This window comes from Scyliorhinus torazame, chromosome 28 (assembly GCF_047496885.1).
Source record: "Scyliorhinus torazame isolate Kashiwa2021f chromosome 28, sScyTor2.1, whole genome shotgun sequence".
NCBI lineage: Eukaryota > Metazoa > Chordata > Chondrichthyes > Carcharhiniformes > Scyliorhinidae > Scyliorhinus > Scyliorhinus torazame.
The window spans coordinates 31,188,089-31,215,458 of record NC_092734.1 but is presented as its reverse complement, the minus strand read 5'-3'; the positions used below and the strand labels follow the sequence as shown (position 1 = coordinate 31,215,458).

At 49.0% G+C, this 27,370-nt stretch overlaps 1 protein-coding gene across 1 annotated transcript; it reads left to right on the top strand.

Moving 5' to 3' along the window:
- Positions 1-363: 363 nt before the first annotated feature.
- ndufb8 (NADH:ubiquinone oxidoreductase subunit B8) lies at positions 364-27,370 on the top strand. Its single transcript, XM_072491803.1, has 5 exons — positions 364-505; positions 17,312-17,438; positions 19,084-19,183; positions 21,873-22,028; positions 27,149-27,370. The coding sequence occupies exons 1-5, from the start codon at positions 415-417 to the stop codon at positions 27,239-27,241; spliced, it is 567 nt and encodes a 188-aa protein (XP_072347904.1). The 5' UTR covers positions 364-414; the 3' UTR covers positions 27,242-27,370.

Here is a 27,370-nt window from a genome sequence, read left to right as displayed (position 1 = left end):
GCTTGGCGCCCTCTCCGGTCGGGAGGACCGTATCGTCTCTGGCCAGCATCAGCTCCCACCGGAGCGTGAGTGCAGCGCCCCCTCCGGCCGGGAGGACCGCAACGTCTCTGGCGAGCATCAGCTCCCGCCGCTCAGCGCCCCCTCCGGCCCGGAGATCCGCAGCGCTCTCTGCAGCCCCAGCGCCCCCGCTGGCCCGGAGGACCCTATCGCGCTCTGCAGCTCCAGCTCCCAGCGGAGACGAGTCTCCCTGACCCTGCGGTGCACAATGCGCATGTAAATGCACATGTGCGCCCCTCTCCCCCTGCACCTGCGCAGTGAAGGTTCTCCTTTCCCTCTGCGCACGCGCAATGTAGGCCCCCTTTTCCCAGGCTGCTGCGCTTCTTCCCCCGCGGCTGCGCAGTGGGGCGAGGAGCAATGGCGCTGACAGGGCGCTGGCTTGGTTCTTTGGGCAGGAGGGTCAGCAAGAGCCTGCAGCCGGAGGGGATCTGGGCCAGTGTTAGGGCGGGTGAGTACTGGGGATTTCACCGGAGATTATAAACTGCGCTGCGGGGAGGTGGCAGCGCGGGAGTCAGTGTGAGTGCAGTCACCTTGGAGATGGGGCAGTAGGTTTAGGGGTCAGAGCCTGCTCTGTCCAACAGCTCTGGCTGCAAACCTGGGGAGATCTGATGTGTTGACCAGTGAGGGATTGCAAAGCTAAAATCCATTAGAATCCCTGCCGGGCAGCACGGTTGCACAGTGGTTAGCACAATTGCTTCACAGCTCCAGGGTCCCAGGTTCAATTCCTGGCTTGGGTCACTGTCCGTGCGGAGTCTGCACATCTTCCCTGTGTGTGCGTGGGTTTCCTCCGGGTGCTCCGGTTTCCTCCCACAGTCCAAAGATTTTTTTTTAAAAATATATTTATTAAAGTTTTTTAACACAATTTTTCATCCTTACAAACAATAACCCCCCCCCCCCCCCCCCCCCCGTAACACTGGCTCTCTCCCGCACGTGCCAGTTTCCCCGATCCTTCATGTTTTCTCTTGCTCATTCACCCTCCCAGGCAAGCCCCCATTTCCCCCCCCTCCCCTAGGTTGCTGCTGCTGCTGACCGACCTTCCTCTAACGCTCCGCGAGATAGTCTAGGAACAGTTGCCACCACCTGTAGAACCCCTGTGCAGACCCTCTCAAGGCGAACTTAATCCTCTCCAGCTTTATGAACCCAGCCATGTCGTTCATCCAGGCCTCCACGCTGGGCGGCTTCGCCTCCTTCCACATTAGCAAGCTCCTTCGCCGGGCTACGAGGGACGCAAAGGCCAGAATGCCAGCCTCTTTTGCCTCCTGCACTCCCGGCTCGTCCACTACTCCAAATATTGCTAGCCCCCAGCTTGGCTTGACCCGGACTTTCACCACCTGTGATATTGCTCCTGCCACTCCTCTCCAGAACCCCTCCAGTGCCGGGCATGACCAAAATATATGGACATGGTTCGCCGGGCTCCCTGAGCACCTTCGACATCTGTCCTCTACCCCAAAGAACCTACTCAACCTCGCCCCCGTCAAGTGCGCTCTGTGAACCATCTTAAATTGTATCAGGCTGAGCCTGGCACACGAGGAAGAGGAATTAACCCTACCTAGGGCATCAGCCCACAGACCTTCCTCAATCTCCTCCCCCAGCTCCTCCTCCCATTTACCCTTCAACTCCTCTACCAGCGCTTCCCCCTCTTCTTTCACCTCCTGGTATATTGCTGACACCTTGCCCTCCCCGACCCATACACCCGAGATCACCCTGTCTTGAATTTCTTGTGCCGGGAACAATGGGAATTCCCTCACCTGTCGCCTCACAAACGCCCTCACCTGCATATATCTAAAAGCATTTCCCGGGGGTATCTCAAACTTCTCCTCCAGTGCCCCTAGGCTCGCAAACGTCCCGTCAATGATCAGGTCCCCCATTCTTCTAATCCCCGCCCGATGCCGGCTCTGAAACCCCCCGTACATCCTCCCCGGCACAAACCGGTGGTTACCCCTGATCGGAGACCACACCGAGGCTCCCATTGCACCCCTGTGCTGTCTCCACTGGCCCCCGATCATTAAGTGTTGCCGCCACCACCGGGCTCGTGGTATACTTTGACGACGAGAGCGGCAGCGGTGCCGTCACCAAAGCCCCCAGGCTCGTTCATTTACAGGACGCCATCTTCATCCTCTTCCATGCCGCCCCCTCTCCCTCCATCACCCACTTGTGGATCATTGCCACATTTGCTGCCCAGTAGTAGCTCCCTAGGATTAGCAGCACCAACCGTCCTCGGTCCCTACTGCATTCCAGGAACCCTCTCCTTACCCTCGGGGTCCTATTCGCTCACACAAACCCCATAATGCTCCTGCCTACTCTCTTAAAAAAGGCCTTGGTGATCACGATGGGAAGGCACTGAAACACAAAGAGAAACCTCGGAAGGACCACCATTTTGACTGACTGCACTCTACCCGCTAGCGAGAGCGGTAACATGTCCCATCTTTTGAAGTCCTCCTCCATTTGCTCCACCAACCTCGTCAGATTCAGTTTATGTAGGGCCCCCCCAACTCCTGGCTATCTGGATCCCCAGGTACCGAAAGCTTCTCTCCGCCCTCCTTAGCGTTAGATCCCCTATCCCCCTTTCTTGGTCCCCTGCCTGTACTACAAAAAGCTCACTCTTCCCTACATTGAGCTTATAGCCCGAAAAATCCCCAAACTCCCTTAGAGTCTGCATGACCTCCACCATCCCCTCCGTTGGATCCGCCACGTACAGCAACAGGTCATCCGCATAGAGCGACACCCGATGCTCTTCTCCCCCGCGGACCACCCCCCTCCATTTATTAGACTCCCTCAGTGATATGGCCAAGGGTTCGATCGCCAATGCAAACAACAGGGGGGACAGGGGGCACCCCTGCCTCGTCCCTCGGTACAGCCGAAAGTACTCCGACCTCCGCCAGTTCGTCACTACACTCGCCACCGGGGTTCTGTAAAGGAGCTTAACCCAACTGATAAACGCTCCCCCGAACCCAAACCTACGCAGCACTTCCCAGAGGTACTCCCACTTTACTCGATCAAAGGCCTTCTCCGCATCCATAGCTGCCACTATCTCTGCCTCTCCCTCCTCCGATGGCATCATTATCACGTTTAAGAGCCGCCGCACATTTGTGTTTAGTTGCCTGCCCTTTACAAATCCCGTCTGGTCCTCGTGGATCACCCCCGGCACACAGTCCTCGGTCCTCGTAGCCAGCACTTTTGCCAGCAACTTAGCATCCACATTGAGGAGCGAGATCGGCCTGTACGATCCACATTGCAGTGGGTCCTTGTCCCGCCTTAGGATCAAATAAATCGTCGCCTCCGACATTGTCGGGGGCAGGGTCCCCTCCTCTCTTGCCTCATTAAAGGTCCTCACTAGTAGCGGGGCCAACAGGTCTACGTACTTCCTGTAGAACTCCACCGGGACCCCATCCGGTCCCGGGGCCTTCCCCGCCTGCATGCTCCCCAAACCCTTGCTCAGCTCCTCCAACCCAATTGGTGCCCCCAAACCAGCCACCTCTTGCTCCTCCACCCTCGGGAATCTCAGTTGGTCTAGAAATCCTCTCATCCCCTCTTCCCCCGCTGGGGGCTGGGATCTGTACAGCTCCTCATAGAAGGCCTTGAATACCTCGTTTATTTTCGTCGCACTCCGCACCGTGGCTCCCCTTCCATCCCTGACTCCCCCTATTTCCCTCGCTGCCATCCTCTTACGGAGCTGGTGTGCCAGCATCCGACTCGCCTTTTCCCCATACACATAGGTCGCCTGCTGCGCCATCCTCCACTGTGCCTCTGCCTTCCCTGTGGTCAACAGGCCAAACTCCGTCTGGAGACGTCGTCTTTCCCCAAGTAATCCCTCCTCAGGGGCCTCTGCGTATCTCCTGTCCACTCTTAAAATCTCCCCCACTAACCTCTCCCTTTCCATGCCCTCTGTCTTCTCCCTATGAGCCCTGATGGAGATTAGCTCTCCCCTGATCACTGCCTTCAACGCCTACCATACCACCCCCACCCGCACCTCCCCGTTGTTGTTGGCCTCCAAATACCTTTCGATACACCCCCTCACCTTCCCACACACCACCTCATCTGCCAGCAGTCCCACATCCAGCCGCCACAGCGGGCGTTGGTCCCTCTCCTCTCCCAGCTCCAGTTCCACCCAGTGCGGGGCATGATCCGAAACGGCTAAGGCCGAATACTCCGTTCCCTCCACCCTCAGGATGAGCGCCCTGCCCAGGACAAAGAAATCTATCCGGGAGTAGGCTTTGTGCACGTGGGAGAAAAAAGAAAATTCCCTGGCCTGCAGCCTAGCAAACCTCCATGGGTCCACTCCCCCCATCTGATCCATAAACCCCCTAAGCACCCTGGCTGCCGCCGGCCTCTTTCCAGTCCTTGATCTGGAGTGGTCCAGTGCTGGGTCCAACACCGTGTTGAAGTCCCCCCCCATTATCAGGCCTCCTACCTCCAGGTCCGGAATGCGCCCCAACATGCGCTTCATGAATCCAGCATCATCCCAGTTTGGGTCGTATACATTTACCAACACCACCCACGTCCCCTGCAACCTACCGCTCACCATCACATATCGCCCCCCGTTATCCACTACGATAGTCTTAGCCTCAAATGACACCCGCTTCCCCACCAATATTGCCACCCCTCTATTCTTCGCGTCCAGCCCCGAATGGAATACCTGTCCTACCCATCCCTTTCTTAACCTGACCTGGTCCGCCACCTTCAGATGTGTCTCTTGGAGCATGACCACGTCTGCCTTCAGTCCCTTTAAGTGCGCGAACACTCGGGCCCTCTTCACCGGCCCGTTCGGGCCCCTCACGTTCCACGTTATCAGCCGGATTGGAGGGGCTCTCACCCCCCCCACCCCGCCGCCGACTAGCCATCTCCTTTTCTAGGCCAGTCCTGTGTCCGCGCCGCCCTCACCCTCCAGTCCCCCAGCCGGGAGACCCCCGCCCCGACCACCTCTTCTGTGTCCCATTCCCTTTCGACCAGTGCAGCAGCAACCCCCCCCCCACTAGACCCCTGTCTAGCTTTTTTGCTCCCCCCCTATCACTCCCGTAAGTCAGCTGCCACCTGCTGACCCCGGCTTCCCCCGCCGTCCCATTGACCTCCCCGTGTGGGAGTGTCCCAATCTGTGTGCGTTCCTCCATTCGCCTTCCCGCCTTTCTTCCCTAGCGCGGGAAAAACCCCGCGCTTTCCGAAGCCAACCCGGCCCCCTCTGGCGCAGCTCCTGTCGCGGCCTTGTCTCTCTCCCCCAGCCCATATAACATTTCCTGCGCGTGGTTGACCCCCTATATACAACAAACATCACACATCAAACATCCCCCCCCCACCCTCACAAACCCTCAGTTTGAGTCCAACTTTTTGGGTTGTATGAAGGTCCACGCCTCTTCAGGCGTTTCAAAATAATAGTGTTGATCCTTGTGTGTGACCCACAGTCGCGCTGGCTGCAGCATTCCGAATCGCACTCCTTTCCGAAGCAGCACCGCCTTGGCCCGGTTGAAACCCGCTCTCCTCTTTGCAACCTCCGTGCTCCAGTCTGGGTATATTCGGATCTCTGCATTGTCCCATTTGCTGCTCTGCTCCTTCTTGGCCCATTTCAGGACTCTCTCTCTGTCCGTGAACCGGTGAAATCTCACCACCATCGCCCTTGGCGACTCGTTAGCCTTGGGCCTCCTCGCCAGCACCCGGTGTGCCCCATCCAGCTCCAGCGGCCTCGAAGGGGCCTCCGCGTCCATCATCGCCCCGAGCATCGTGCTCGCATATGCCCCGGCATCGGCCCCCTCCACTCCTTCAGGGAGACCCAGGAACCGCAGGTTCTTTCTCCTCGACCTGTTCTCCAAGTCTTCGAGTCTTCCCGCCCACCTCTTGTGCAGCGCCTCGTGCTCCTCCACTCTCACCGCCAGGCCCAAGATCTCGTCCTCATTCTCACTGACTCTTTTCTGTACCTCCTGGATCTTTACCTCGTGGGCCTTCTGGGTCATCCCCAGTCCTTCAATTGCCGGCAACGTAGGCGCCAGCATCTCCTTCCGCAGCTCCTCGAAGCAGCGCTTGATGAACTCCTGCAGCTCCGGCCCGCACTCCGCTTTGTCCCCGGCCGCCGCCATTTTGCTTTTCTTCCCTCGCTTCTCCCGCTGCTCCAGTGCCGCTTTTTTGGCCGTTTCACTTCTGGTCCAGTCCATAAAGGTTGAAGGGGAACCTCTCTCTTCCCTTCCCCACGGGTTGTCTTCACAAAAATTTCCGTTGGGGCTCCTCTAGCGAGCCCGAAAGTCCGTGATAGCGGGAGCTGCCAAATCGTGCGGCTTAGCTCCGCATAGCCGCAACCGGAAGTCCCCACAGTCCAAAGATGTGCGGGTTAGGTGGATTGGCCATGCTAAATTGCCCTTAGTGTCCAAAATTGCCCTTAGTGTTGGGTGGGGTTACTGGATTATGGGGATAGAGTGGAGGTGTGGGCTTGGGTAGGGTGCTCTTTCAAAGAGCCAGTGCAGACTCGATGGGCCGAATGGCCTCCTTCTGCACTGTAAATTCTATGAGATCATTCGGTCCATTGAGTCTGCACCATCCCTCTGAAAGAGCACCCTACCCAGGCCCAGCCCCAGCCCCCCCACCCCGTCCCTGTAACGCCGTGCATTGATCGTGGCCAATCCACATAACCTGCACATCTTTGGACTGGGTAGCACGGTGGCTAGCAATGTGGGTTCACAGTGCCAGGGTCCCAGGTTCGATTCCCCGCTGGGTCACTGTCTGTGCGGAGTCTGCACGTTCTCCCCGTGTCTGCGTGGGTTTCCTCCGGCTGCTCCGGTTTCCTCCCACAGTCCAAAGACGTGCAGGTTAGGTGGATTGGCCATGCTAAATTGCCCTTAGTGTCCAAAAAGGTTAGATTGGGTTATTGGGTTACGGGGATAGGGTGGAAGTGAGGGCTGAAGTGGGTCGATGCAGACTCGATGGGCAGAATGGCCTCCTTCTGCACTGTATGTTCTGACTGCGGGAGGAAACCGGAGCACCCGGATGAAACTCACGGAGAAAGTGCAAACTCTGCGCACACAGTCACCCGAGGCCGGAATTGAACTCGGATCCCTGGTACACCGTGAGGCAGCAGTGCTGTGCCAATGTGTTAATTGTCACTCGCTGAGTAGAACTCTCCGCTCAGTGAGGGGGTCAAGCATTTGTGTACCTAATACGGGCTAATACCTGTGGTGATATGCATCACTGTATAGACACAATGAGTTAATGTAATTACATTACAACTAAATAAACACTAGAGGGAGCAAGATTAGGAGAGTTGAACTCAAAGAGAACTGTGCTAACGGTTCAATAAATCACATTCAATTTACTTCAAAGTCTGGAGTATCTTTTGGTCAAAGCTGCATCGAGTTGCAGCCTGTGTTATCCCAGAGTACATAAGACATCAATACCTAAGTCTTTCGTGAAAGTTTGAAGATAAAAAGGAAAAGCCTGCCGATGCTGGGGATTTCAAATAAAAGCAAAACTTCTGAGAAAACTCTGCTGGTCTGCCAGTACATGAGGAGAGAGAAACAGCGATGTTTTGTGCCCAATATGCCCCTTCTGCAGGACTCTGCTTTGGACATCTGGTCTTAGGATGAGAGGTTAAAGTGAGTTACTGTCTATCTTTAATAATAATCTTTATTGTCACAATTAGGCTTACATTAGCACTGCAATGAATTTACTGTGGAAAGCCCCTAGTCGCCACATTCCGGCAATCAACCCTGTTCGGGTTCACAGAGGGAGAATTCAGAATGTCCAATTCACCTAACAGCACATCTTTTGGGACTTGTGGGAGGAAACCGGAGCGCCCGGAGGAAACCCACGCAGGCACGGGGAGAATGTGCAGACTCCGCACAGACAGTGACCCAAGCCGGGAATCGAACCTGGGACCCTGGGTTCAATTCCGGCTTGGGTAACTCTCTGTGGAGTTTGCTCTTTCTCCCATGTCTGAGTGGCTTTCCTCCCGCAGTCACAAAGATGTGCAGGTTAGGTGGATTGGCCATGATGCAAATTGTCCTTTAGTGTCCAGGAATGTGTAGGTTAGGTGGGATTGCGGGGTGAGGGTGTGGGCCTAGGTAGGCCTTTCAGAGGGTCAGTGCAGACTCAATGGGCTCAATTGCCTCCTTCTGCACTGTGAGGATTCTGTGATTCTACGGTAATGGTTAACTTGAAGTTTAGTGGGTGGAAGAAATAAGGTGGACAGGAGAATTTTGGGATAGTCTCATCTTGAGGTAAGGCTGAGGAGTTTAGCAGCAAGTGAGTGAGGTAGGGTTGGTGGATGGTTCTCTAGGTGTGTGTTGGAGTTCACTCAGATTCAGAGTTGAGTGGCAACATACACTTCGACATGCATGTCTGGAGCTATGGATAGTGATGGTAGAGGCTCCAATGTTCTTTCCATCACATGGCTGACCAGGAATCTCTGCCACTCTTACTGCCTGCTATTGGTGTATGTTTAAAAGTTGATATTCGACCTACCTAACTGCATTCTGAATGCACCTTGGTCATTAAGTCCTGGAGTAGGAATCAAACCTGGGTTTTCTGGCTCAGAAGCAGGGTTACGACCCATTGCCCCACCAGACCTCCGGTTATGTAGATGGAAGCAATCATGTTTTGTGATGCCGAGGATTTGAGGTAAAAAGCTCAGCCCGGAGTCGATCATGATACTGAGGTTTCAAACAGTTTGGTTCAGCCTCGGACTGTTGCGGGGCTGTGAATAGTCAGCCGTGGCCCTTCATCTAGGTTCCTTAACAAAATAAAGCCTGCTTTGACAAGGTATCCGAGGAGTATTGTTACAAACCACCCTGACGTTCAATGCGAGGATATCCTAAAACCCAGAAGAGTAGCGTGGAACACCGGTTTCAGGAGCTTTCCGACTGCGCTGTGATCTGCGCAGTACCACTGGTAACTCCGCCAACTCTTTTGATGTTTGATTTAGTTCCATTGAATGAGTGGGCGCAGGAGTAGATTGAGTATCTATGCACTAATGTCCCTCTCCTGAAGTAACGTCCACTGGAAGTCCTGGTACAACAGGAACTACTTCTTGTTGAATTCCCACAGCAACATTTCCTCCTATTGTGGTGTATGTGTTTTTTCTGGTATATTGTGAGGAACTCCATACCACCCAGTGAGAAATGGTCCAGTCGTTGTGTGAGCAAATAATAAAGAATGTTTATTAACTTTAAAGAAAAACTGGAAACTTGACCACAAAGAGGTAGTCAAAACGCATTGTGAAAGTTAATCTTTAATATACAAAATTACAAAGTTAAAATACATTGTCGCCAGGGTCCCAGGTTCGATTCCCGGCTTGGGTCACTGTCTGTGTGGAGTCTGCACGTTCTCCCCGTGTCTACGTGGGCCTCTGGGCGCTCCGGTTTCCTCCCACAGTCCTGAAAGTCGTGCTGTTAGATGAATTGGACATTCTGAATTCTCCCTCCGCGTACCCGAACAGGCGCCGGAATGTGGCAACTCGGGAATTTTCACAGTAACTTCATTGCAGTGTTAATGTAAGCCTACTTGCGACACTAAAAAACAGGAGCAGCTAGTTAAATGCCAAACTAAGAGGAATAGAATTAGAACTAACAGTTAAATTCAAATATACATAGGTAATAACTAATGACATCAACAATGGATTTAAATAAGATGCAAAATAGTAACACTCTATTTTTGTTCTTTATTCTTAAAACCTTTTCCCCCCCTTAAATTTTAATCCCTCCTAAAGACAGAAAACCAATGAAACTAATGCTGCAATCATACACCAAACTTTCAGGAGCTTTGCGACTACGCTGTGAACTGCGCAGTACCACTGTTGACTCTTAATTCTTCTGATGCGTGACTTAGTTCAGCTGAACTTGTGGGCGCAGGAGTAGATTCAGTATCTGAGCACAAGTGCTCCTCTCCTCTAAACAGGGGCTGTTTAGCACAGGGCTAAATCGCTGGCTTTGAAAGCAGACCAAGGCAGGCCAGCAGCACGGTTCGATTCCCGTAACAGCCTCCCAGAACAGGCGCCGGAATGTGGCGACTAGGGGCTTTTCACAGTAACTTCATTTGAAGCCTACTTGTGACAATAAGCGATTTTCATTTCATATCCTGACGTCCTGGTACAACAGGAACCACTTCTTGTTGAATTTCCACAGCCACATTTCCTTCTATTGTGTTATCTGGAACTTTTGCTATCTCAGAGTCATGGCTTAGATAAATCTGACCTTGATGCCTGCAGACAACTCTTCCATTGTTCAATTTCGCTGCCAAAGATACTGGACCACCGGTTAAGAATAATTCCAGGTAGCCACCGCTGGTTACTGCCAAAATTCCTGATGTAGGCCCAGAGATTTGGGTTAAAACGTCTCTCCTCGGCATGAGAATCATTCCTCTCCTTTTGCTTTTCTTGTCTCCTTCCCACTTTTGCTTTGACATCTGGATGTAGCAGATTCAGGCGAGATTTCGGTCTTCTACGCACCAATGATTCAGCTGGTGAGAGACCCGTGGTTGATTGCTGTGTGATACGATATCGGAATAAGAATCACGGGAGCTTGGTCCCTAAAGTATCACCTGCCATCCTCTTCAAACCTTCCTTCAATGTCTGAACAGCACGATCTACCAAACCATTTGAAGCTGGATGAAAAGGCACAGTACACACATGACATATTCCATCACTTCGCATAAACTCTTGGGACAGCTCGCTTGTAAATGTTGTACCGTTATCAGAAATGAGAGAATTTGGTAACCCAGAAGTTGCAAAGACTTGACGTAGCTCCTGTATGCTACTGGGAGCTGTAATGTGGCCCATGATGCCGCCTCTAACCACTCAGGATGTGCATCCGCAATGACATATGACCCATGAAGGGAACCTGCAAAATCCACATGAATTCTCAACCAAGGATGGAAAGGTGCTCGTCGCAACATCTTCTGGTTAGATTAACATGCAGATCAGGATTTCACTTTGTTCGGCAGCACGGGGGCGCAGTGGGTTAGCCCTGCTGCCTCACGGCGCCGAGGTCCAAGGTTCGATCCCGGCTCTGGGTCACTGTCCGTGTGGAGTTTGCACATTCTCCCCGTGTCTGCGTGGGTTCCACCCCCACAACCCAAAGATGTGCAGGGTAGGGGGATTGGCCACGCTCAATTGCCCCTTAATTGGAAAAAATGAAATGGGTACTGTAAATTTTTTTTTTTAAAAAGGATTTCATTTTGTTCTCCAAATCCTGCTCCGTCTTCGGCTACCAAACATACGATCTGGCGAGACTTACGATCTGGCTAGACGTTTCACTCGAGAGTCACCTGGATGAACCTCAGGAATTGCATCCATTCCTAGTAAACGACCAGGGGATGGAACGATCACTCTCGACCCCCACAATATGCAATCATCCTGCACAATCAACTCGTCTTTGCGCCCCACATAAGGCTTCAACCCACCATCTTCCATGATAAATGGCCATCCTTGCATCAGAAATCTTTTACCTTGTGACAGAATAGGATCTCTGCCCGTCCACTTGCTTTGCTGAGCACTCCCTGGAGATTGGGCAAGTCTCTCTAGTAAGAAAACAATTTTGGGGGATTGGCAAATCTGGTAAAGGGAGATGACTTAATATGCCTGCATTAGCATGCTCCTTCCCTGCCCTGTACACTGTGCTGACGATGTAAGTGCCCAGCGCTGTATTCTTGCTGAGGCCATTGGAGGAACACGTTTTGACTCGCTGAGAAGGCTCATCAATGTCTTGTGGTTGGTAGATATGGTGGACAAACGAACGACCATAGAGGTACTGATGGAATCTTTTTACTGCAAAAACGATAGCTAGACTTTCTTTGTCAAGCTGTGAATGCCCCTTTTCAGCGTTCTCGATGCAAAACCAATGCGTTTTTCGGACCCGTCCTCCATTACATGAGAAAGTACCGCCCCACACTAGGGCGAGACATCGCACGCCAGAATAGGTTCCCTGTCTGAATTAAAATGGGCTAGCAGATTTGTCGATTGCAGTAGCATTTTGACATTTTTTTTAACAAACATTTTATTCAGGCATTTATGGTTTTATAACAACAAAAGATACAAATACAAATGTATACATAATTCAGTGCGTAACACCCCCCCCCCCGCCTCCATCTCTACTCACTGTTCCCGCCTAAACTAGGCTAAACTAACCTAACTTCCCCCTGCCCCTTAATCTGCTAACAGTTCAGTTTTCCCCGAAGAAGTCGATAAACGGATGCCACGTCCGAACGAACCCTAACGTTGATCCTTTCGTGGCAAACTTAACCAAGCCTGAGAAACCCGGACATATCGCTAACCCATATCCCCAATTTCAGGTGCTCAGAGTCCCTCCACGCTAATAAGATCCGTCTCAGGGCTACAAAGGAGGCAAAGGCCAAAACGTCGGCCTCTCTCGCCCCCTGGACTCCCAGGTCTTCCGACACTCCAAAAACCGCCACCTCTGGACTCGGTGCCACCCTTGTTTTTAGTACCGTGGGCATGACATCCGCAAATCTCTGCAAGTATCCCCAAAGGTTCGGACATCCCCAAACGTGGACATGATTTGCGGGTCCTCTGCACACCTCGCACACCTGTCCTCCACCCCAAAAAACCTGCTCTTCCGGGCCACCGTCTTGTGTGCCTGGTGAACCACCTTGAATTGTATCAGGCTGAGGCGTTTTGACATCTTTGAAACCTTCTTTTCAGACTCCCACTTCCATTTGGTTTCCTTGTGCAGAAGTCGGTACAGTTATTACGATCCCAGACCCATCAGTGGCTAGGAAACTGGATGGAAACCCCAATATTTTAGTTTATTGCAAGACTGTGCGGAAAGAATGATTCGCTCCAACAGTGATTGCATGAGGAAATAGAGATTTGGTATTTTAAAAACAAAACTTTATTATGAATACAATATTAAACTTTTTAACTTTGCACCCGAAAATAACAGCTGACATTTTCCCCTTAAACACTACTACTCAATTCCTCATTAAACAACAAGAGAATAAACATACAGCTGTACAATCTATCTTAAAATCAGCATGGCATAGGATATTTGTTTCACAGTTCAGATCTGGCTCCTGTTAGAACCCCTTCAGATTCTGGCTGAATATCTTCCAAAAAGGTGGTTCACCTGGTTTGTTTCTGCTTCCTCGTCCTCCGACAAGACTGCTGTGCTATAAATAGTGTTACTCTTTTTTTAACTATCCTACTAGGATAGAAAACTATCTTTCATTTGTGGACTCTGTGGTAGCCAGATCAGACTTCACTTTTCTTCTCCCAAGCTTTCTCAAAATGTCTCTCTCAAACCCTTAACTTCACCCGGCAATGACATCATCTCCCCAAGCTAAAAAACAAATCGACTCTCCAGGACTGAAAGCACATTTACTCCCCGGGGACTTTCCCCAGTCAACCACAGTGCATTGGTCCAGACTGAAAAACACATTCCTCTGGTCAGTTTCACCTTCTGGCTCCTAAAGCTCCCAGGCCCTGCAAAAACAAACCCCTCTTTAAAACCATGACACTGCAGTGAAACAGACAGATCTGACCAAACCTACAAATGTCCTCAGATCGGCTACAATCCTGGGCTATGGAGCTTCCTTAATCACTCCAACTTTCTCTCCCACGAGAGATACGGCTTGTGCAGTGATTCTGTGGCCTAGATATTCCACGCTTGATGCCTGGAAAATGCACTTGCTCTGCTTCAGACAAAGTTCTGCATCTGAAAACCTTTTTAAAAACTCTATCCAGGTTGCTGAGCTGCTCTTCTTCAGTCTTACCCGTAATTAAAATGTCATTCAAGCATGACGAATGCCTTGTAACAGGTTGTCCATTGTCCTTTGGAATATCACCGAACTGGAGGATATCAAACTATTATACTTGAACAACCCTTTGTGTGTGTTGATGGTCACGTACTGCTTTGAATCTTCCTCTAGCAAGAGGTGTTGAAAGGCCTGGCTCATGGGCGGCACGGTAGCAACTCTCTTCTCCCAAGCTTTCTCAAAATGTCTCTCTCAAACTCTTAACTCCACCCAGCAATGACATCATCTCCCCAAGCTGGGGAGTGGTTAGCACTGATGTTTCACAGCGCCAGGGTCCCAGGTTCGATTCCCGACTTGGGTTACTGTCTCTGCGGAGTCTGCACGTTCGCCCCGTGTCTGCGTGGGTTTCCTCCGGGTGCTCCAGTTTCCTCCCACAAGTCCCGAAAGACGTGCTTATTAGGTGAATTGGACATTCTGAATTCTCCCTCAGTGTCCCCGAACAGGTGCCGGAATGTGGCGACTAGGGGCTTTTCACAGTAACTTCATTGCAGTGTTAATGTAAGCCTACTTGTGACACTAATAAAGATTATTATTATTACTATGTCCAGTTTTGAAAATGTCTTGCCTCCTGCATAGGTTGAAAACCATTCTTCTTCCTTGGCAATGGTTAAGCGTCCAGCTTGGAAACCTGATTAATGGTAAGTTTGTAATCCCCACAATTGGAGCTGCCCAACGTGAAAACTGAATGGGCTCAAATAATTCCTAGCATTTGCAGCCGCTCCAACCCCTCCAATTTGCCTTTCACGGCACAGGAGACTGTCCTTGGTTTGGAAAAGCAAGGAGATTCTACGAACGATTTAATTGTGGTGCCCCACAATGTACCCAGTTTGTCTTTGAAAACCTCAGGATATTTCTCAATGACTCCCTCTGTCACTTGAGTATTTTACCTCACCCCAATTCAGCTGAATTTCCCTGAGCCAGTCACGCCCCAGTAGACTATGCCCATCTCATTTTACTACCAGGAGCTGTGCTCTTGCTTCTTGGCTGTTACATGCAATGTCTACCTCGAATGCTGCAAGCAATGGAATGTGGGTCCAACAGTTGAGTTCTGTCTCAATGCGGGCTGGTGTCTGCTTGGAGCCCCAAATCTTCCTGAAGGTCTCCTCACGGGTATACCGATGCAGAGGCTCCCGTGTGCACCTCCATCTTAATATTCTGTCCGCCGACCTCCACTGTGGCATAAATAGGCTCTGCTCGTCTCTCACTCATATTGAACATGTCTGAACAGTGATCCTCTGCCTGGCCTGTGCTTCCCAAGCGATGCACCGCCAACTGAGGCGTCCATGCATTTTAAGTTCCCGGCTCAGCCTTCGACTTCCTCTTGACACCCCAGCATTTTTCGCTAAATGCTCCTCCTTGTTTGCACTGGTGAGCGTCCATAATCTTACTATGATTTGCATAGCGTGACCCTCCACGCCGAAACCACTTCACTGTCTCCACCTTTTTACTTGTTGTTTCTTTTTTTTACTTTTTCCGGTGCATCTGCCTGTGTACTGCCATTGGCCTTCTGAATATCTTTTGCTTTGTTGGCAGCCATTTCCATGCCCTGAGAAATTTCTAGAGCCTTAACCGTAATTGTGGCTTCTCCCAGCTGAATGCTATCCTTGTTAATGCCACAAACTAGTCTGTCCAGAAGATGTCTTCCAAAACTGCCCCAAATCTGCAATGTTCAGAGAGCTGCCTCAGTTCAGCAACACAGTTAGCGACAGACTGTCCTGTCTTCTGAAAATGACATTTGGAATTTGAAATGTACAATTACCGAGGGCTTAGAATTGTTGTGATTCTGGATGAGTGTAACTAAATCTGCAAATAAAATGCACCGCTCCCCCGGCTTCCATGGTATAACTAAATTTCTGAGGTGCTTGTAAGTCTTTGTCCCACTCGCTCAGCAGAACTGAGCACTTTCTAGCCTTGCCTGTGATCCCATTTGCCAAGAAAGAGTGGTCCAACCTTTCCACATACAGTCCAGTTCTCGTTCTCTTCCACAAACTCACTGATAGGCCCAAACAAGCCATCGTGCTGCTAACATGACTTCCATCGGTAAACTTAGCGAAACGTGGCGTGGAACTTGCTGAAACTCAAATTTTGTTATCCCATCCTCGTCAGCAAAAATATGTGATAACGTGACCACAAAAAGTAGTCAAAATGCATTGTGAAAGTTAACCTTTAATACAGAAAACTATCGAAGTTTAAAATACAGTATGGACTATGACATGACAGCACTTACTGATGACATCAGCAATAGATTTAAATAAAAAGATGCATATTAATAACACTGTATAACAAAAACACACACAAGAAGGACTATAATACAGCATGACACTTGAGTAACTGATGACTGTGCACATAATTTTAGATGAAACTATCCCTTGGTCCCCAAACCTACGTTACCTGACCTCTGAGGCACTCCTTTTCCCAAACAACATCCAATATTAAGTAACTTTACGACCTAAATCCAGCAAATAAATATAGCAAGCGGGTTAAGGTGGTCACGACTGAGGAATGGTCTTCAGATCCTGCAAAGGTGGAAAATGACTGCTTTCAGGAGAATCCGGGCTGGATTCTCTTGTCTCCCAGCTGTGTGTTTCTCAGCAGCATGTCGTTCGCTGGCAGTGGGATTCACTATTCCCGCTGCTTGTCAATGGGATTTAGTCGCATATTAGGGAAGCCACCCCATGCTGCCGGGAAACTCGGGGGCGGGGGGCGATGCCGGCAGGAACAGGGAATCGCAACGACCAGGGAATTCTGGCCTATATTTGCAACTTTTAAAAAAATTTAGAGTACCCAATTCATTTTTTCCAATTAAGGGGCAATTTAGCATGGCCAATCCACCTAACCTGCACATCTTTGGGTTGTGGGGGTGAAATCCACGCAAACACGGGGAGAATATGCAAACTCCACATGGACAGTGACCCAGAGCCGAGATCGAACCTGGGACCTCGGCGCCATGAGGCAGCAGTGCTAACCACTCCGCCACCGTGCTGTCCTCTATTTCTGCAACTTGATGCAGTTCTGAGGTTAGCTGTCTGTCTCACTTTCTTTATTAGTTCTGTAATTATTCTGTAATTTATTCCCTTTGATGTTATTCACCCTATGCAATTGGTTTTTGGTACGTATCCATTTCCTTATCTCTCCACTTTGAAGTTACCACCTCTGTAGCCCCATTATTTTCTCTAATCATATTTGCAAAATACTTTTTTCCCACTGATGGGCAAATTTGCATCTCATCATTCCTCCAGATGCCAGCCTCTAATCAGTTCCCTGTTTTCCTTTGTTTTTACCTTTTTGTTTAAATCCTTATTTTCCCCCTTAACAGTATGATGGACAGTACCAAGAAGTGTGGGCAGCTAGCTGTCGCCCTCCTGCTCCTGTGGCTCACTCTGCAATTGCTACAGTGTGTGCCACTGAACCATGCTCTGATTCTCAGGTAGTGCAAGGAACCTTTTAAAAAGAGGGTGAATGGTTAACTCCAGATTGTTTTTTTGCTGATGCTTTGGGTTTTGCTCTGCAGCCTCTGATATGTCTAAGGACATGCTGCCAGGTCCGTATCCCAGAACACCAGAGGAAAGAGAGAAGGCAGCAAAAAAGTACAATATGAGGGTGGAAGATTATGAGCCATATCCTGACGATGGAATGGGGTGAGTTTATTTTGGCAAAATGTGTTTAATTCTATGGGATAATAGAAATCAGAGGTGTGCCAAAATTTCACATGTTGATAGAAGAAAATCGAATCGAATTTAATAAAGTTTGGTTTCTGGCTTTAATTGTTTTGACGTGTTGCCATGAAATTTCTTCACCCAGCGAGCGGGCCGCCTGTGGAATTCACTACCATGTTACGTAGATGAGGCCAAAACATTGTATGATTTCAAGAAGCAGTTAGATATAGCACTTGTCGAAGGGATCGAAGGGGGGGGGGGGGGGGGAAGAGAGGTGGGATCAAGTATTGAGTTGGATGATCAGCTTCATGATCATAATGAATGGCGGAGCAGGCTTGAAGGGCCGAATGGCCTTCTCCTGCTCTTATTTTATATGTTCCGATGTCTTAGTGTAGTTTGTCTCATCCTATGAGTGACTTGAGATAATCAGTATCTAGTTTCTTCTTGAAGCTATTCATTAAGAAGTATTTACAAAGACATTGTGTAAGTTCATGTTCCTGGACACAGTCTGCTCTGCTCTCTTGGTCAACTGACTTTGATGTCATGCTTACATCATCATTACCAACATTGTCTCATTAATATAACCATTAACCCTCAACCTATGACTCCACATTAATTTTTTTTGTATTTATACATGGGGTGTGGATATCGCTGGCCAGGCCAGCATTTATTGCCCTTGAGATGGTGGCGGTGAGCCACATTCCTTCATTCAATTGAGTGGGTTGCTAGGAAATTTCAGAGGACACTTAAGGGACAACTACATTTCTGTGGGTCTGCAGTTAGCTAAGGGCCAGACCGGGTACGGATGGCAGTGTTCCTTCCCCGAGGGACATCGCTGAACCCCCGCGTTTTCTTTTTTTTTGGCAAACCAGTAGATGCATGTGAAATGCACGCAGGTGGAAAAGTGGGGAGGGAACATAACAGAAGAGGGAGGAAAGGAGAGGTTTGTCGAGAGAGGATCGGGAACAACTGCTAAAGCAGCGAGGAGAGAAGTGCGTGTGAGATGGCAAGAACACAACGGACAGAGTGAAAATCCAACAGAAAACCCGTCGAAGATGGAAGACGTTCTTGCAGGTTGGAAGAGATGCGAAAAAGATAGTGGGAGACAGTGATTATTGTCTGTTGCTAATGCCCAGAAATCAACCCAGACGTTTGAAAGAAAATGAATGGTGGTCAGTATCTGCAGTTCTCCTCACTTGCAGAGGACGTGTGCCAGCTTCACATGGAGTGCAATGTATAGTGAACTGAATAACAGTGTATCTCTGCACCAGATCAATATCATATTTAATTGGAGTTTGATCTGTTTCCTCTCTGTTTACACCCAAGGTGTCAGCAGAAAATGTTGGTGTGTAAAATAGAACAGAAAATCAGCAGACTTTCCAACTGAATATTTCGTAAAGGTCCGAATGACTGAAAAAATAATTTCTCTGGGAAAATAAGTTGTGTCGTTATTCGGTGCTGGACAATGCACCCGTCATTTCTTTATCTTCAACGCAGTGTTCATTTTCTCTTTTCTCTGATTTCTGGAGCCACACTGGGTTCTGGGATGTTAGAACCCGAGTAACTATTGTAGCTTCACTTGCAGGCCCTTGACAGCAAAGCTGAACGTTTGCTTTCCTCTAAACAGATTTGGTGACTACCCGAAACTACCGAACCTGTCGCAGCAAGAGCGGGATCCGTGGTACACCTGGGACGAGCCTGACCTGCGACGCAACTGGGGTGAACCGGTAAGCAGTGATGCCGAGGGCCTATGTAGCAGGCCTGACCAGGGGGCCCCACGTTTATTGTTCCTGGCTGAAGTATTGAAAACGCGCAAGGACCATTCTCTCTGATGTAAAATCATCTTCTGGTTAAAAAAAAAAAATGGGTTTCAAAAAATAAATCAAAATGCGCTTTCTGTCCCACTTCATAAGTGCATCCTAGTTAAAGCAAATCTAGATTCAGTATGGGCTTGTGCAGTTTGAAGCGAGATCATTGGACACCAATCCTGTTGTGGGAGCATGTTTGATACTTCTCTCCTTCATTTGTGGCACCAAGGTGATTGAAATATGTGATTGCCCTGCTTGAGGTCAGTTAAAGGGGTGGAAACTGGGAATCAAACCTGGGATCATTGTGGCTTTTTGGCTCCATATCTAAGGATGTGCATTTATCAAATGAACCACTGGAGCAAAAATCTTCTGATTCTTTTGTTTTTACTGATTTAGAAATTCTGAACAAGTTGTTAATGGTTAAAACGAAAGGAGGAAGGACAGATCTTGCATTTATAAAGCACCTTGATGTCCTCAGGATGCTCAGGCGTGTTACGTCCACAATCGTTTTGAGGTGTCAGTTTCTATTGCGTAGGCAAACATGACAGCCAATTTGCACAGAACAAAGGCAGCACGGTAGTACAGTGGTTTGCACAGATGCTTCACAGCTCCAGGGTCCCAGGTTCGATTCCTAGCTTGGGTCACTGTCTGTGCAGACTCTGCAAGTTCTCCCCGTGTCTGCGTGGGTTCCCTCCGGGTGCTCCGGTTTCCTCCCACAAGCCATGAAAGATGTGCAGGTTAGGTGGATTGACCATGCTAAATTGCCCTTAGTGTTCAAAAAAAGAAGGTTAGGGTTGGTTACGGGGATACGGTGTGAGGTGTGGGCTTAGGTAGAGTGCGCTTTCCAAGGGCCGGTGCAGACTCGATGGGCTGAATGGCCTCCTGCACTGTAAATTGTATGATAAGATTCCGCCAACAGCACTGAGAGGAGTGACAGCTAATCTGCTATTAGTGTCACAAGTAGGCTTACTGTGTTTACTGTGAAAATCCCCTCGTCGCCACACTCTGGCGCCTTTTCCGGTACACAGAGGAAGAATTCAGAATGTCCAATTCACCAAACCAGCACGTCTTTCGGGACTTGTGGGAGGAAACCGGAGCACCCGGAGGAAACCCACGCAGACAGGGAGAGAACGTGCAGACTCCGCCCAGACAGTGACCCAAGCCGGGAATCGAACCCGGGGTCCCTGGCGCTGTGAAGCAACAGTGCTAACCACTGTGCTATCGTGCCGCCCTAGGAATTGGTTGAGTGATAAATGTTGACGAGGTCTCCAGTTCTACATTGACAAGTTACCATGGATTACTTTACATCCACTTAAACAAACAGACCGGATCTCCGCTCACCATATTGTCCAAAAGATGGGCACCTTTGACGATGCAGCACTCCATCAGTCATGCACTGATTTGGTAGACGTAGATTATGTGCTCAAGTCCCAGAGGCGGGGTTTGAACTTGCGACCTTCCTGGTGTGCTACGGTGAGAAAAGCTGCACACAGCTGAAAGAACTTTTTTTGTGTGTCGTTCACAGTTTTGCTTCAGTTGGTAGCGCTTTGTCTCTTGGTCAGGTGTTGGTTTGAAGTCCCACATCAAACCTTGGCCAGGTGATCTATGTCAATAATGCAGAGTAGAAGTGTGGAAATGCCACACGCGAGATCCCATCTGCCTGTTCTGGACATAAAGATGCTGCCATGTTATTATAAGAAAACCTGGAAGATCTTTCCTGGCCAATGGACACTGGCAAACTAGCAGATTATAGTTACTGCGCTATAAGAAAATGTGGACTGCACAAGAGATTTACAAGCATGTTGCCCGATTGGAGAGTTTTAGTTACAAGGAGAGAGTTGAAGAGTTTTCCGGATTGAAGTGTATACAATTGAGAGGTCTAGGTGGAGTAGATGGATTATTTGAGGATGTCCATTTCTGGGAGCATGGGGCTAGGATAAGAGGTAGGAGGTGTAGAGGGGATTCAAGGGGCAATTGCTTCACCACAGGAGGATGGAGGTCTGGAACTCTGCCTGATAAGAGTGGTGGAAGCAAAAATCTTCATAATATATTTTTTTTAAATTTAGAGTACCCAATTCATTTTTTTCCTATTAAGGGGCAATTTAGTGTGGCCAATCCACCTACCGGCACATCTTTGGGTTGTGGGGGCGAAACCCACGCGTACACGGGGAGAATGTGCAAACTCCACACGGACAGTGACCCAGAGCCAGGATCGAACCTGGGACCTCGCTGGCGTGAGGAAGCAATGCTAACCACTGCGCCACCGTGCTACCCTGGATAATATTTAATAAACCCTTGAGTATGCACTTAAAAAGTGCTACAACCTACAAGGCCATAGACCACAAACTGGAAATTGAAATTAGGCCAGTTAGCTAGTTGTCGACAAGCATGGACATGATGGGCTGAATGGCCTCTCGTGCTGTAAATTTCTACGATTTGCTGTTCAGTCATCCAGTGGCTTAAAATGTCTTCAATATTTTACCCACCTAAATCGTCCTCTGCAAAGTATTCTTTTGAATGTGAAATTCAACAAGGTGCTATATAAATGTATGTTTTCTAAATACGGTTTTAAATGTCACTTAACATCTTTTAAAACTTTTTTTTCCAGATGCATTGGGACTTTGACATGTTCATTAGGAATCGTGTGGACACCTCCCCAACTCCTGTGGACTGGAATACTATGGTCAAAACCTTGGGTGGCTTTGTAGGTTTTATGTTGTTCATGTTCTACATTGGGGAGATATTTCCTTCATATCAGCCTGTGGTAAGCTGTAATTCTAAATTTCTGCCTAACTAATCTCTTATTTACTTACTCAATCCCGTCTGATTGATGCTACCATGGTCAGTGTCCCTTTGAACCTCCTTCCTATTCTTTTGAAACTACACTGCCCTAGATAAGTCTCCATTTCATGATACGCGTGTGATGTTGAACGCAGTACACCTCACCGTCACACACAAGCAAAATAACTGCAGATGCTGGAAATCTAATTTTAAAATGCCACAAATACTCAGCAGGTCAGGCAGCAGCTGTGGAAAAAGAAACAAGGTGAACGTTTTGGGTCGTTGACCTCCGTCAGAACTGGGAATGGTTTGAGATGTAGCAGGTTTTAAGCAAGTATAGAAGTAAGGGAAGGTCTATGGTGACAGGCAGAAGAAATTAAATCACAGAATTGTTGCAGTGGAGAAGGGAGGCCGTTTGGTCCATCGCGTCTGCACTGGCAAGTCACTAAGAGGTTTAATAATAATCTTTCTTGTCACAAGTAGGCTTGCATTAACACTGCAATGAAGTTACTGTGAAAAGCCCCGCGTCGCCACATTCCGGCGCCTGTTCGGGTACACGGAGGGAGAATTCAGAATGTCCAAATTGCCTAACAGCACGTCTTTCGGGACTTGTGGGAGGAATCCCACGCAGACACGGGGAGAACGTGCAGACTCCGCACAGACAGTGACTCAAGCCGGGAATCGAACCTGGGACCCTGGAGCTGTGACGCAACAGTGCCAACCACTGTGCTACTGTGCTGCCCTTGATGGTACAAGTCAAAAGGACGTGGTAATGGGACAAGTAAAGCAACAGAAGATCTGTCTGGAGGGGATATAAATGGCAACAGCAGAATTATCACCGATAAATGTTGTCTGAAAAAAGCTTATTAGGATTTAAGAGTGTTAAATTCAAAGTTGAGTCCCAGAGGGTTGAAGCGTGTTTCATTGAGGATACTCGGTCAGATTCTAAATACCCTGAGACACCCAGTTCTACTTTCCCACAAAGTGTTTCTGTCCTTCCAATGCCTCTCTGCTGCCAGATATTTGCTCCTTGGTGAGCTGGCCCCCCCACCCCCGGTCGCCGTCTCTCCAACTAGACTTTGCAACGGTGGCGTCAAGCTGAGATTCTCTCCTTGTGTCCTCTCGTCAACTAAGATTGCCCAATTGCACCTCCAGCCATCTGCCTGCCACCCCCCCCTCTTTCATCAAGCCCCACTCTCTAACCACCCGCTTCCTTGGTGTCCTATATAGCTTCCAACTTTCTAGTATGTCTGATTTTTAAAATGCTCATCCCCATGTTTAAATTGAGCCTTGGCCTTGGGCCTTGTCTCTCCCTATCTCTTTAACCTCCTACATTTCTGCACTCCTCCAAATTTGCAGGCCCTATTTCCAAGCTCCACAGTTGGCTACCATACATCTTGGAATTGCTTCGCCTAACACCTCCACTCCTGCAAATCCTTTAAGGTGTTCTGGTAAACCCCACATCTTGGACTCACCTCTCCCAATATCTCCTCCTTTGGCTGGGCACCATTTTTATGCTTCGGTGAATTGCTTTGGGAAATGGTCTGCATTGAAGGTGCTAAATAAATTCAAGTTGGTCTTACGTGGGAGCATTCCCTTATCTATATGTCTTCCCACTGGAAGTATATCTGTGTCGATCTTGAGTATGGCTGTGGTGCATAACATCCCTACCAGTTGAATACTTTACTGGCACCCACTGTTGAGGAGTTGGGGAAAGGAGCCAGAGGATGAATATATTCAGGAAGAGAGGGGAAAAATATTGAATGGTGGCGTTGGAGTGTGGTAAATTGTCTTGGCTGAAATGCCGATTCGGGGGAACCACAGATTTGAGCCAGGGAAGTGGGACGGAAATTTTCAGGAATGGGTGGAGATGGGGATTAAGACACTAAAAGATTTGTTTCTTGGGGGTCGGTTTGCAGGATTGAAGGAGCTGGGGGTGAAGTATGGGCTGGAGCAGGGGGAAATGTTTAGATACCTGCAGGTTCGAGATTTTGCCAGGAAGGAGATACAGAGCTTCCCGGTGGAGTCGGCCTCCACATTGCTGGAGGTGCTGACGACAGGGGGACTGGAGAAGGGGGTAGTGTCGGCGGTTTACGGGGCTATTTTGGAAGAGGAGAAGGCACCACTGGAAGGGATCAAAGCAAAGTGGGAGGAAGAGTTGGGAGAGGTTATTGTGGAGGGGTTCTGGTGTCAGGTGCTCCAGAGAGTGAACACCTCCATCTCGTGCGCGAGGTTGGGGCTGATACAGCTGAAGGTGATATATAGAGCAAACCTCACAAGGGCGAGGATGAGCTGGCTCTTTGAGGGGGCAGAAGATATGTGTGAACGTTGCGGGGGGGGGGGGGGGGGGGGGGGGGGGGGGCAAATCACGTTCATATGTTTTGGTCCTGTACAAAGCTGGAGGATTACTGGAAGGAGGTTTTTAGGGTGCTCTCCAAAGTGGTGCAAGTGAAACTGGACCCGGGCCCTCGGGGGCCATATTTGGGGTGTCGGATCAGCCGGGGTTGGAAACGGGTGCGGAGGCAGATGTTGCAGCCTTCGCCTCGTTGATCGCCCAAAGGCGGAACCAGTTGGGATGGAGAGCAAACCTCTAAAGATCGAAAGAGAGAGCTAAGACGAGCAAGGAGGGGACATGAGAAGTATTTGGCAGGAAGGATCAAGGAAAACCCAAAAGCTTTCTATATGTATGTCAGGAATAAGCGAATGACTAGGGAAAGAGTAGGACCAGTCAAGGACAGGGATGGGAAATTGTGTGTGGAGTCTGAAGAGATAGGCGAGATACTAAATGAATATTTTTCGTCAGTTTCACTCAGGAAAAAGATAATGTTGTGGAGGAGAATGCTGAGCCCCAGGCTAATAGAATAGATGGCATTGATGGTACGTAGGGAAGAGGTGTTGGCAATTCTGGACAGGCTGAAAATAGGTAAGTCCCCGGGACCTGATGGGATTTATCCTAGGATTCTCTGGGAGGCCAGGGAAGAGATTGCTGGACCTTTGGCTTTGATTTTTATGTCATCATTGGCTACAGGAATAGTGCCAGAGGACTGGAGGACAGCAAATGTGGTCCCTTTGTTCAAAAAGGGGAGCAGAGACAACCCCGGCAACTATAGACCGGTGAGCCTCACGTCTGTAGTGGGTAAAGTCTTGGAGGGGATTATAAGAGACAAGATTTATAATCATCTAGATAGGAATAATATGATCAGGGATAGTCAGCATGGCTTTGTGAAGGGTAGGTCATGCCTCACAAACCTTATTGAGTTCTTTGAGAAGGTGACTGAACAGGTAGACGAGGGTAGAGCAGTTGATGTGGTGTATATGGATTTCAGCAAAGCGTTTGATAAGGTTCCCCACGGTAGGCTATTGCAAAAAATACGGAGGCTGGGGATTGAGGGTGATTTAGAGATGTGGATCAGAAATTGGCTAGCTGAAAGAAGACAGAGGGTGGTGGTTGATGGGAAATGTTCAGAATGGAGTACAGTCACAAGTGGAGTACCACAAGGATCTGTTCTGGGGCCGTTGCTGTTTGTCATTTTTATCAATGACCTAGAGGAAGGCGCAGAAGGGTGGGTGAGTAAATTTGCAGACAATACTAAAGTCGGTGGTGTTGTCGATAGTGTGGAAGGATGTAGCAGGTTACAGAGAGATATAGATAAGCTGCAGAGCTGGGCTGAGAGGTGGCAAATGGAGTTTAATGTAGAGAAGTGTGAGGTGATTCACTTTGGAAGGAATAACAGGAATGCGGAATATTTGGCTAATGGTAAAGTTCTTGAAAGTGTGGATGAGCAGAGGGATCTAGGTGTCCATGTACATAGATCCCTGAAAGTTGCCACCCAGGTTGATAGGGTTGTGAAGAAGGCCTATGGAGTGTTGGCCTTTATTGGTAGAGGGATTGAGTTCCGGAGTCGGGAGGTCATGTTGCAGCTGTACAGAACTCTGGTACGGCCGCATTTGGAGTATTGCGTACAGTTCTGGTCACCGCATTATAGGAAGGACGTGGAGGCTTTGGAGCGGGTGCAGAGGAGATTTACCAGGATGTTGCCTGGTATGGAGGGAAAATCTTATGAGAAAAGGCTGATGGACTTGAGGTTGTTTTCGTTGGAGAGAAGAAGGTTAAGAGGAGACTTAATAGAGGCATACAAAATGATCAGGGGGTTGGATAGGGTGGACAGTGAGAGCCTTCTCCCGCGGATGGATATGGCTGGCACGAGGGGACATAACTTTAAACTGAGGGGTAATAGATATAGGACAGAGGTCAGAGGTAGGTTCTTTACGCAAAGAGTAGTGAGGCCGTGGAATGCCCTACCTGCTACAGTAGTGAACTCGCCAACATTGAGGGCATTTAAAAGTTTATTGGATAAACATATGGATGATAATGGCATAGTGTAGGTTAGATGGCTTTTGTTTCGGTGCAACATCGTGGGCCGAAGGGCCTGTACTGCGCTGTATTGTTCTATGTTCTATGTTCTCCACCCAGTGCCCTGATGTGACGGGGGGACCTGTTGGAATTCTTTTTTTTAATAAAAATTTAGAGTACCCAATTCATTTTTCCAATTAAGGGGCAATTTAGCGTGGCCAATCCACCTAGCCTGCACATCTTTGGGTTGTGGGGGCGGAACCCACGCAGACACGGGGAGTGTGTGCAAACTCCACAGAGACAGTGACCCAGAGCCGGGATCGAACCTGGGACCTCAGCGCCGTGAGGCTGCAGGGCTAACGCACATCAGCACTGTGCTGCCCGACCTGTTGGAATTCTTGAATCTTGAGAAGGTTAAGTTTGAACTGAGGGGATGGAGGGGTTCCACAATTCATGGGCATCATTCATTATCGAACATTAGTGCTGGGGGGAGGGGTACTGGATGTGTTAATGGTGGTTATGGGTGATTCCTGATTCCTTTTGTCATTTGTTTATGTTAACATCCGGGCTGTTTGGGGGTTTGTGGGAGGATGGGATTGTTGTTGTTGATATGGGAATTGACATTATATTTGTTACTGCTTATTTATTGTTGGTGGGTGTAAATTTAGGAGAAAATGTGAAAAAGGAAAATAAAATTTTTTTTTAAAAATTGTCTTGACTGATATTTCATGTTTAATTATCTTTTGTAGGGTCCTAAACAGTATCCCTACAATAACCTGTACCTGGAGAATGGAGGAGCACCTGACAAAGAGCAGACCGAAGTGCACAATTATAAAATCTGACCAGTGTTCCTTGTCTGATTGTAGGGTGCAGATCATTTTGGGAATGGTCTTTTATTCTGTACAGTCAATAATTTCTAATGTCTGAATAATAAATAGCTGAATATTAATCCCATTTATGGAAAATAAAAA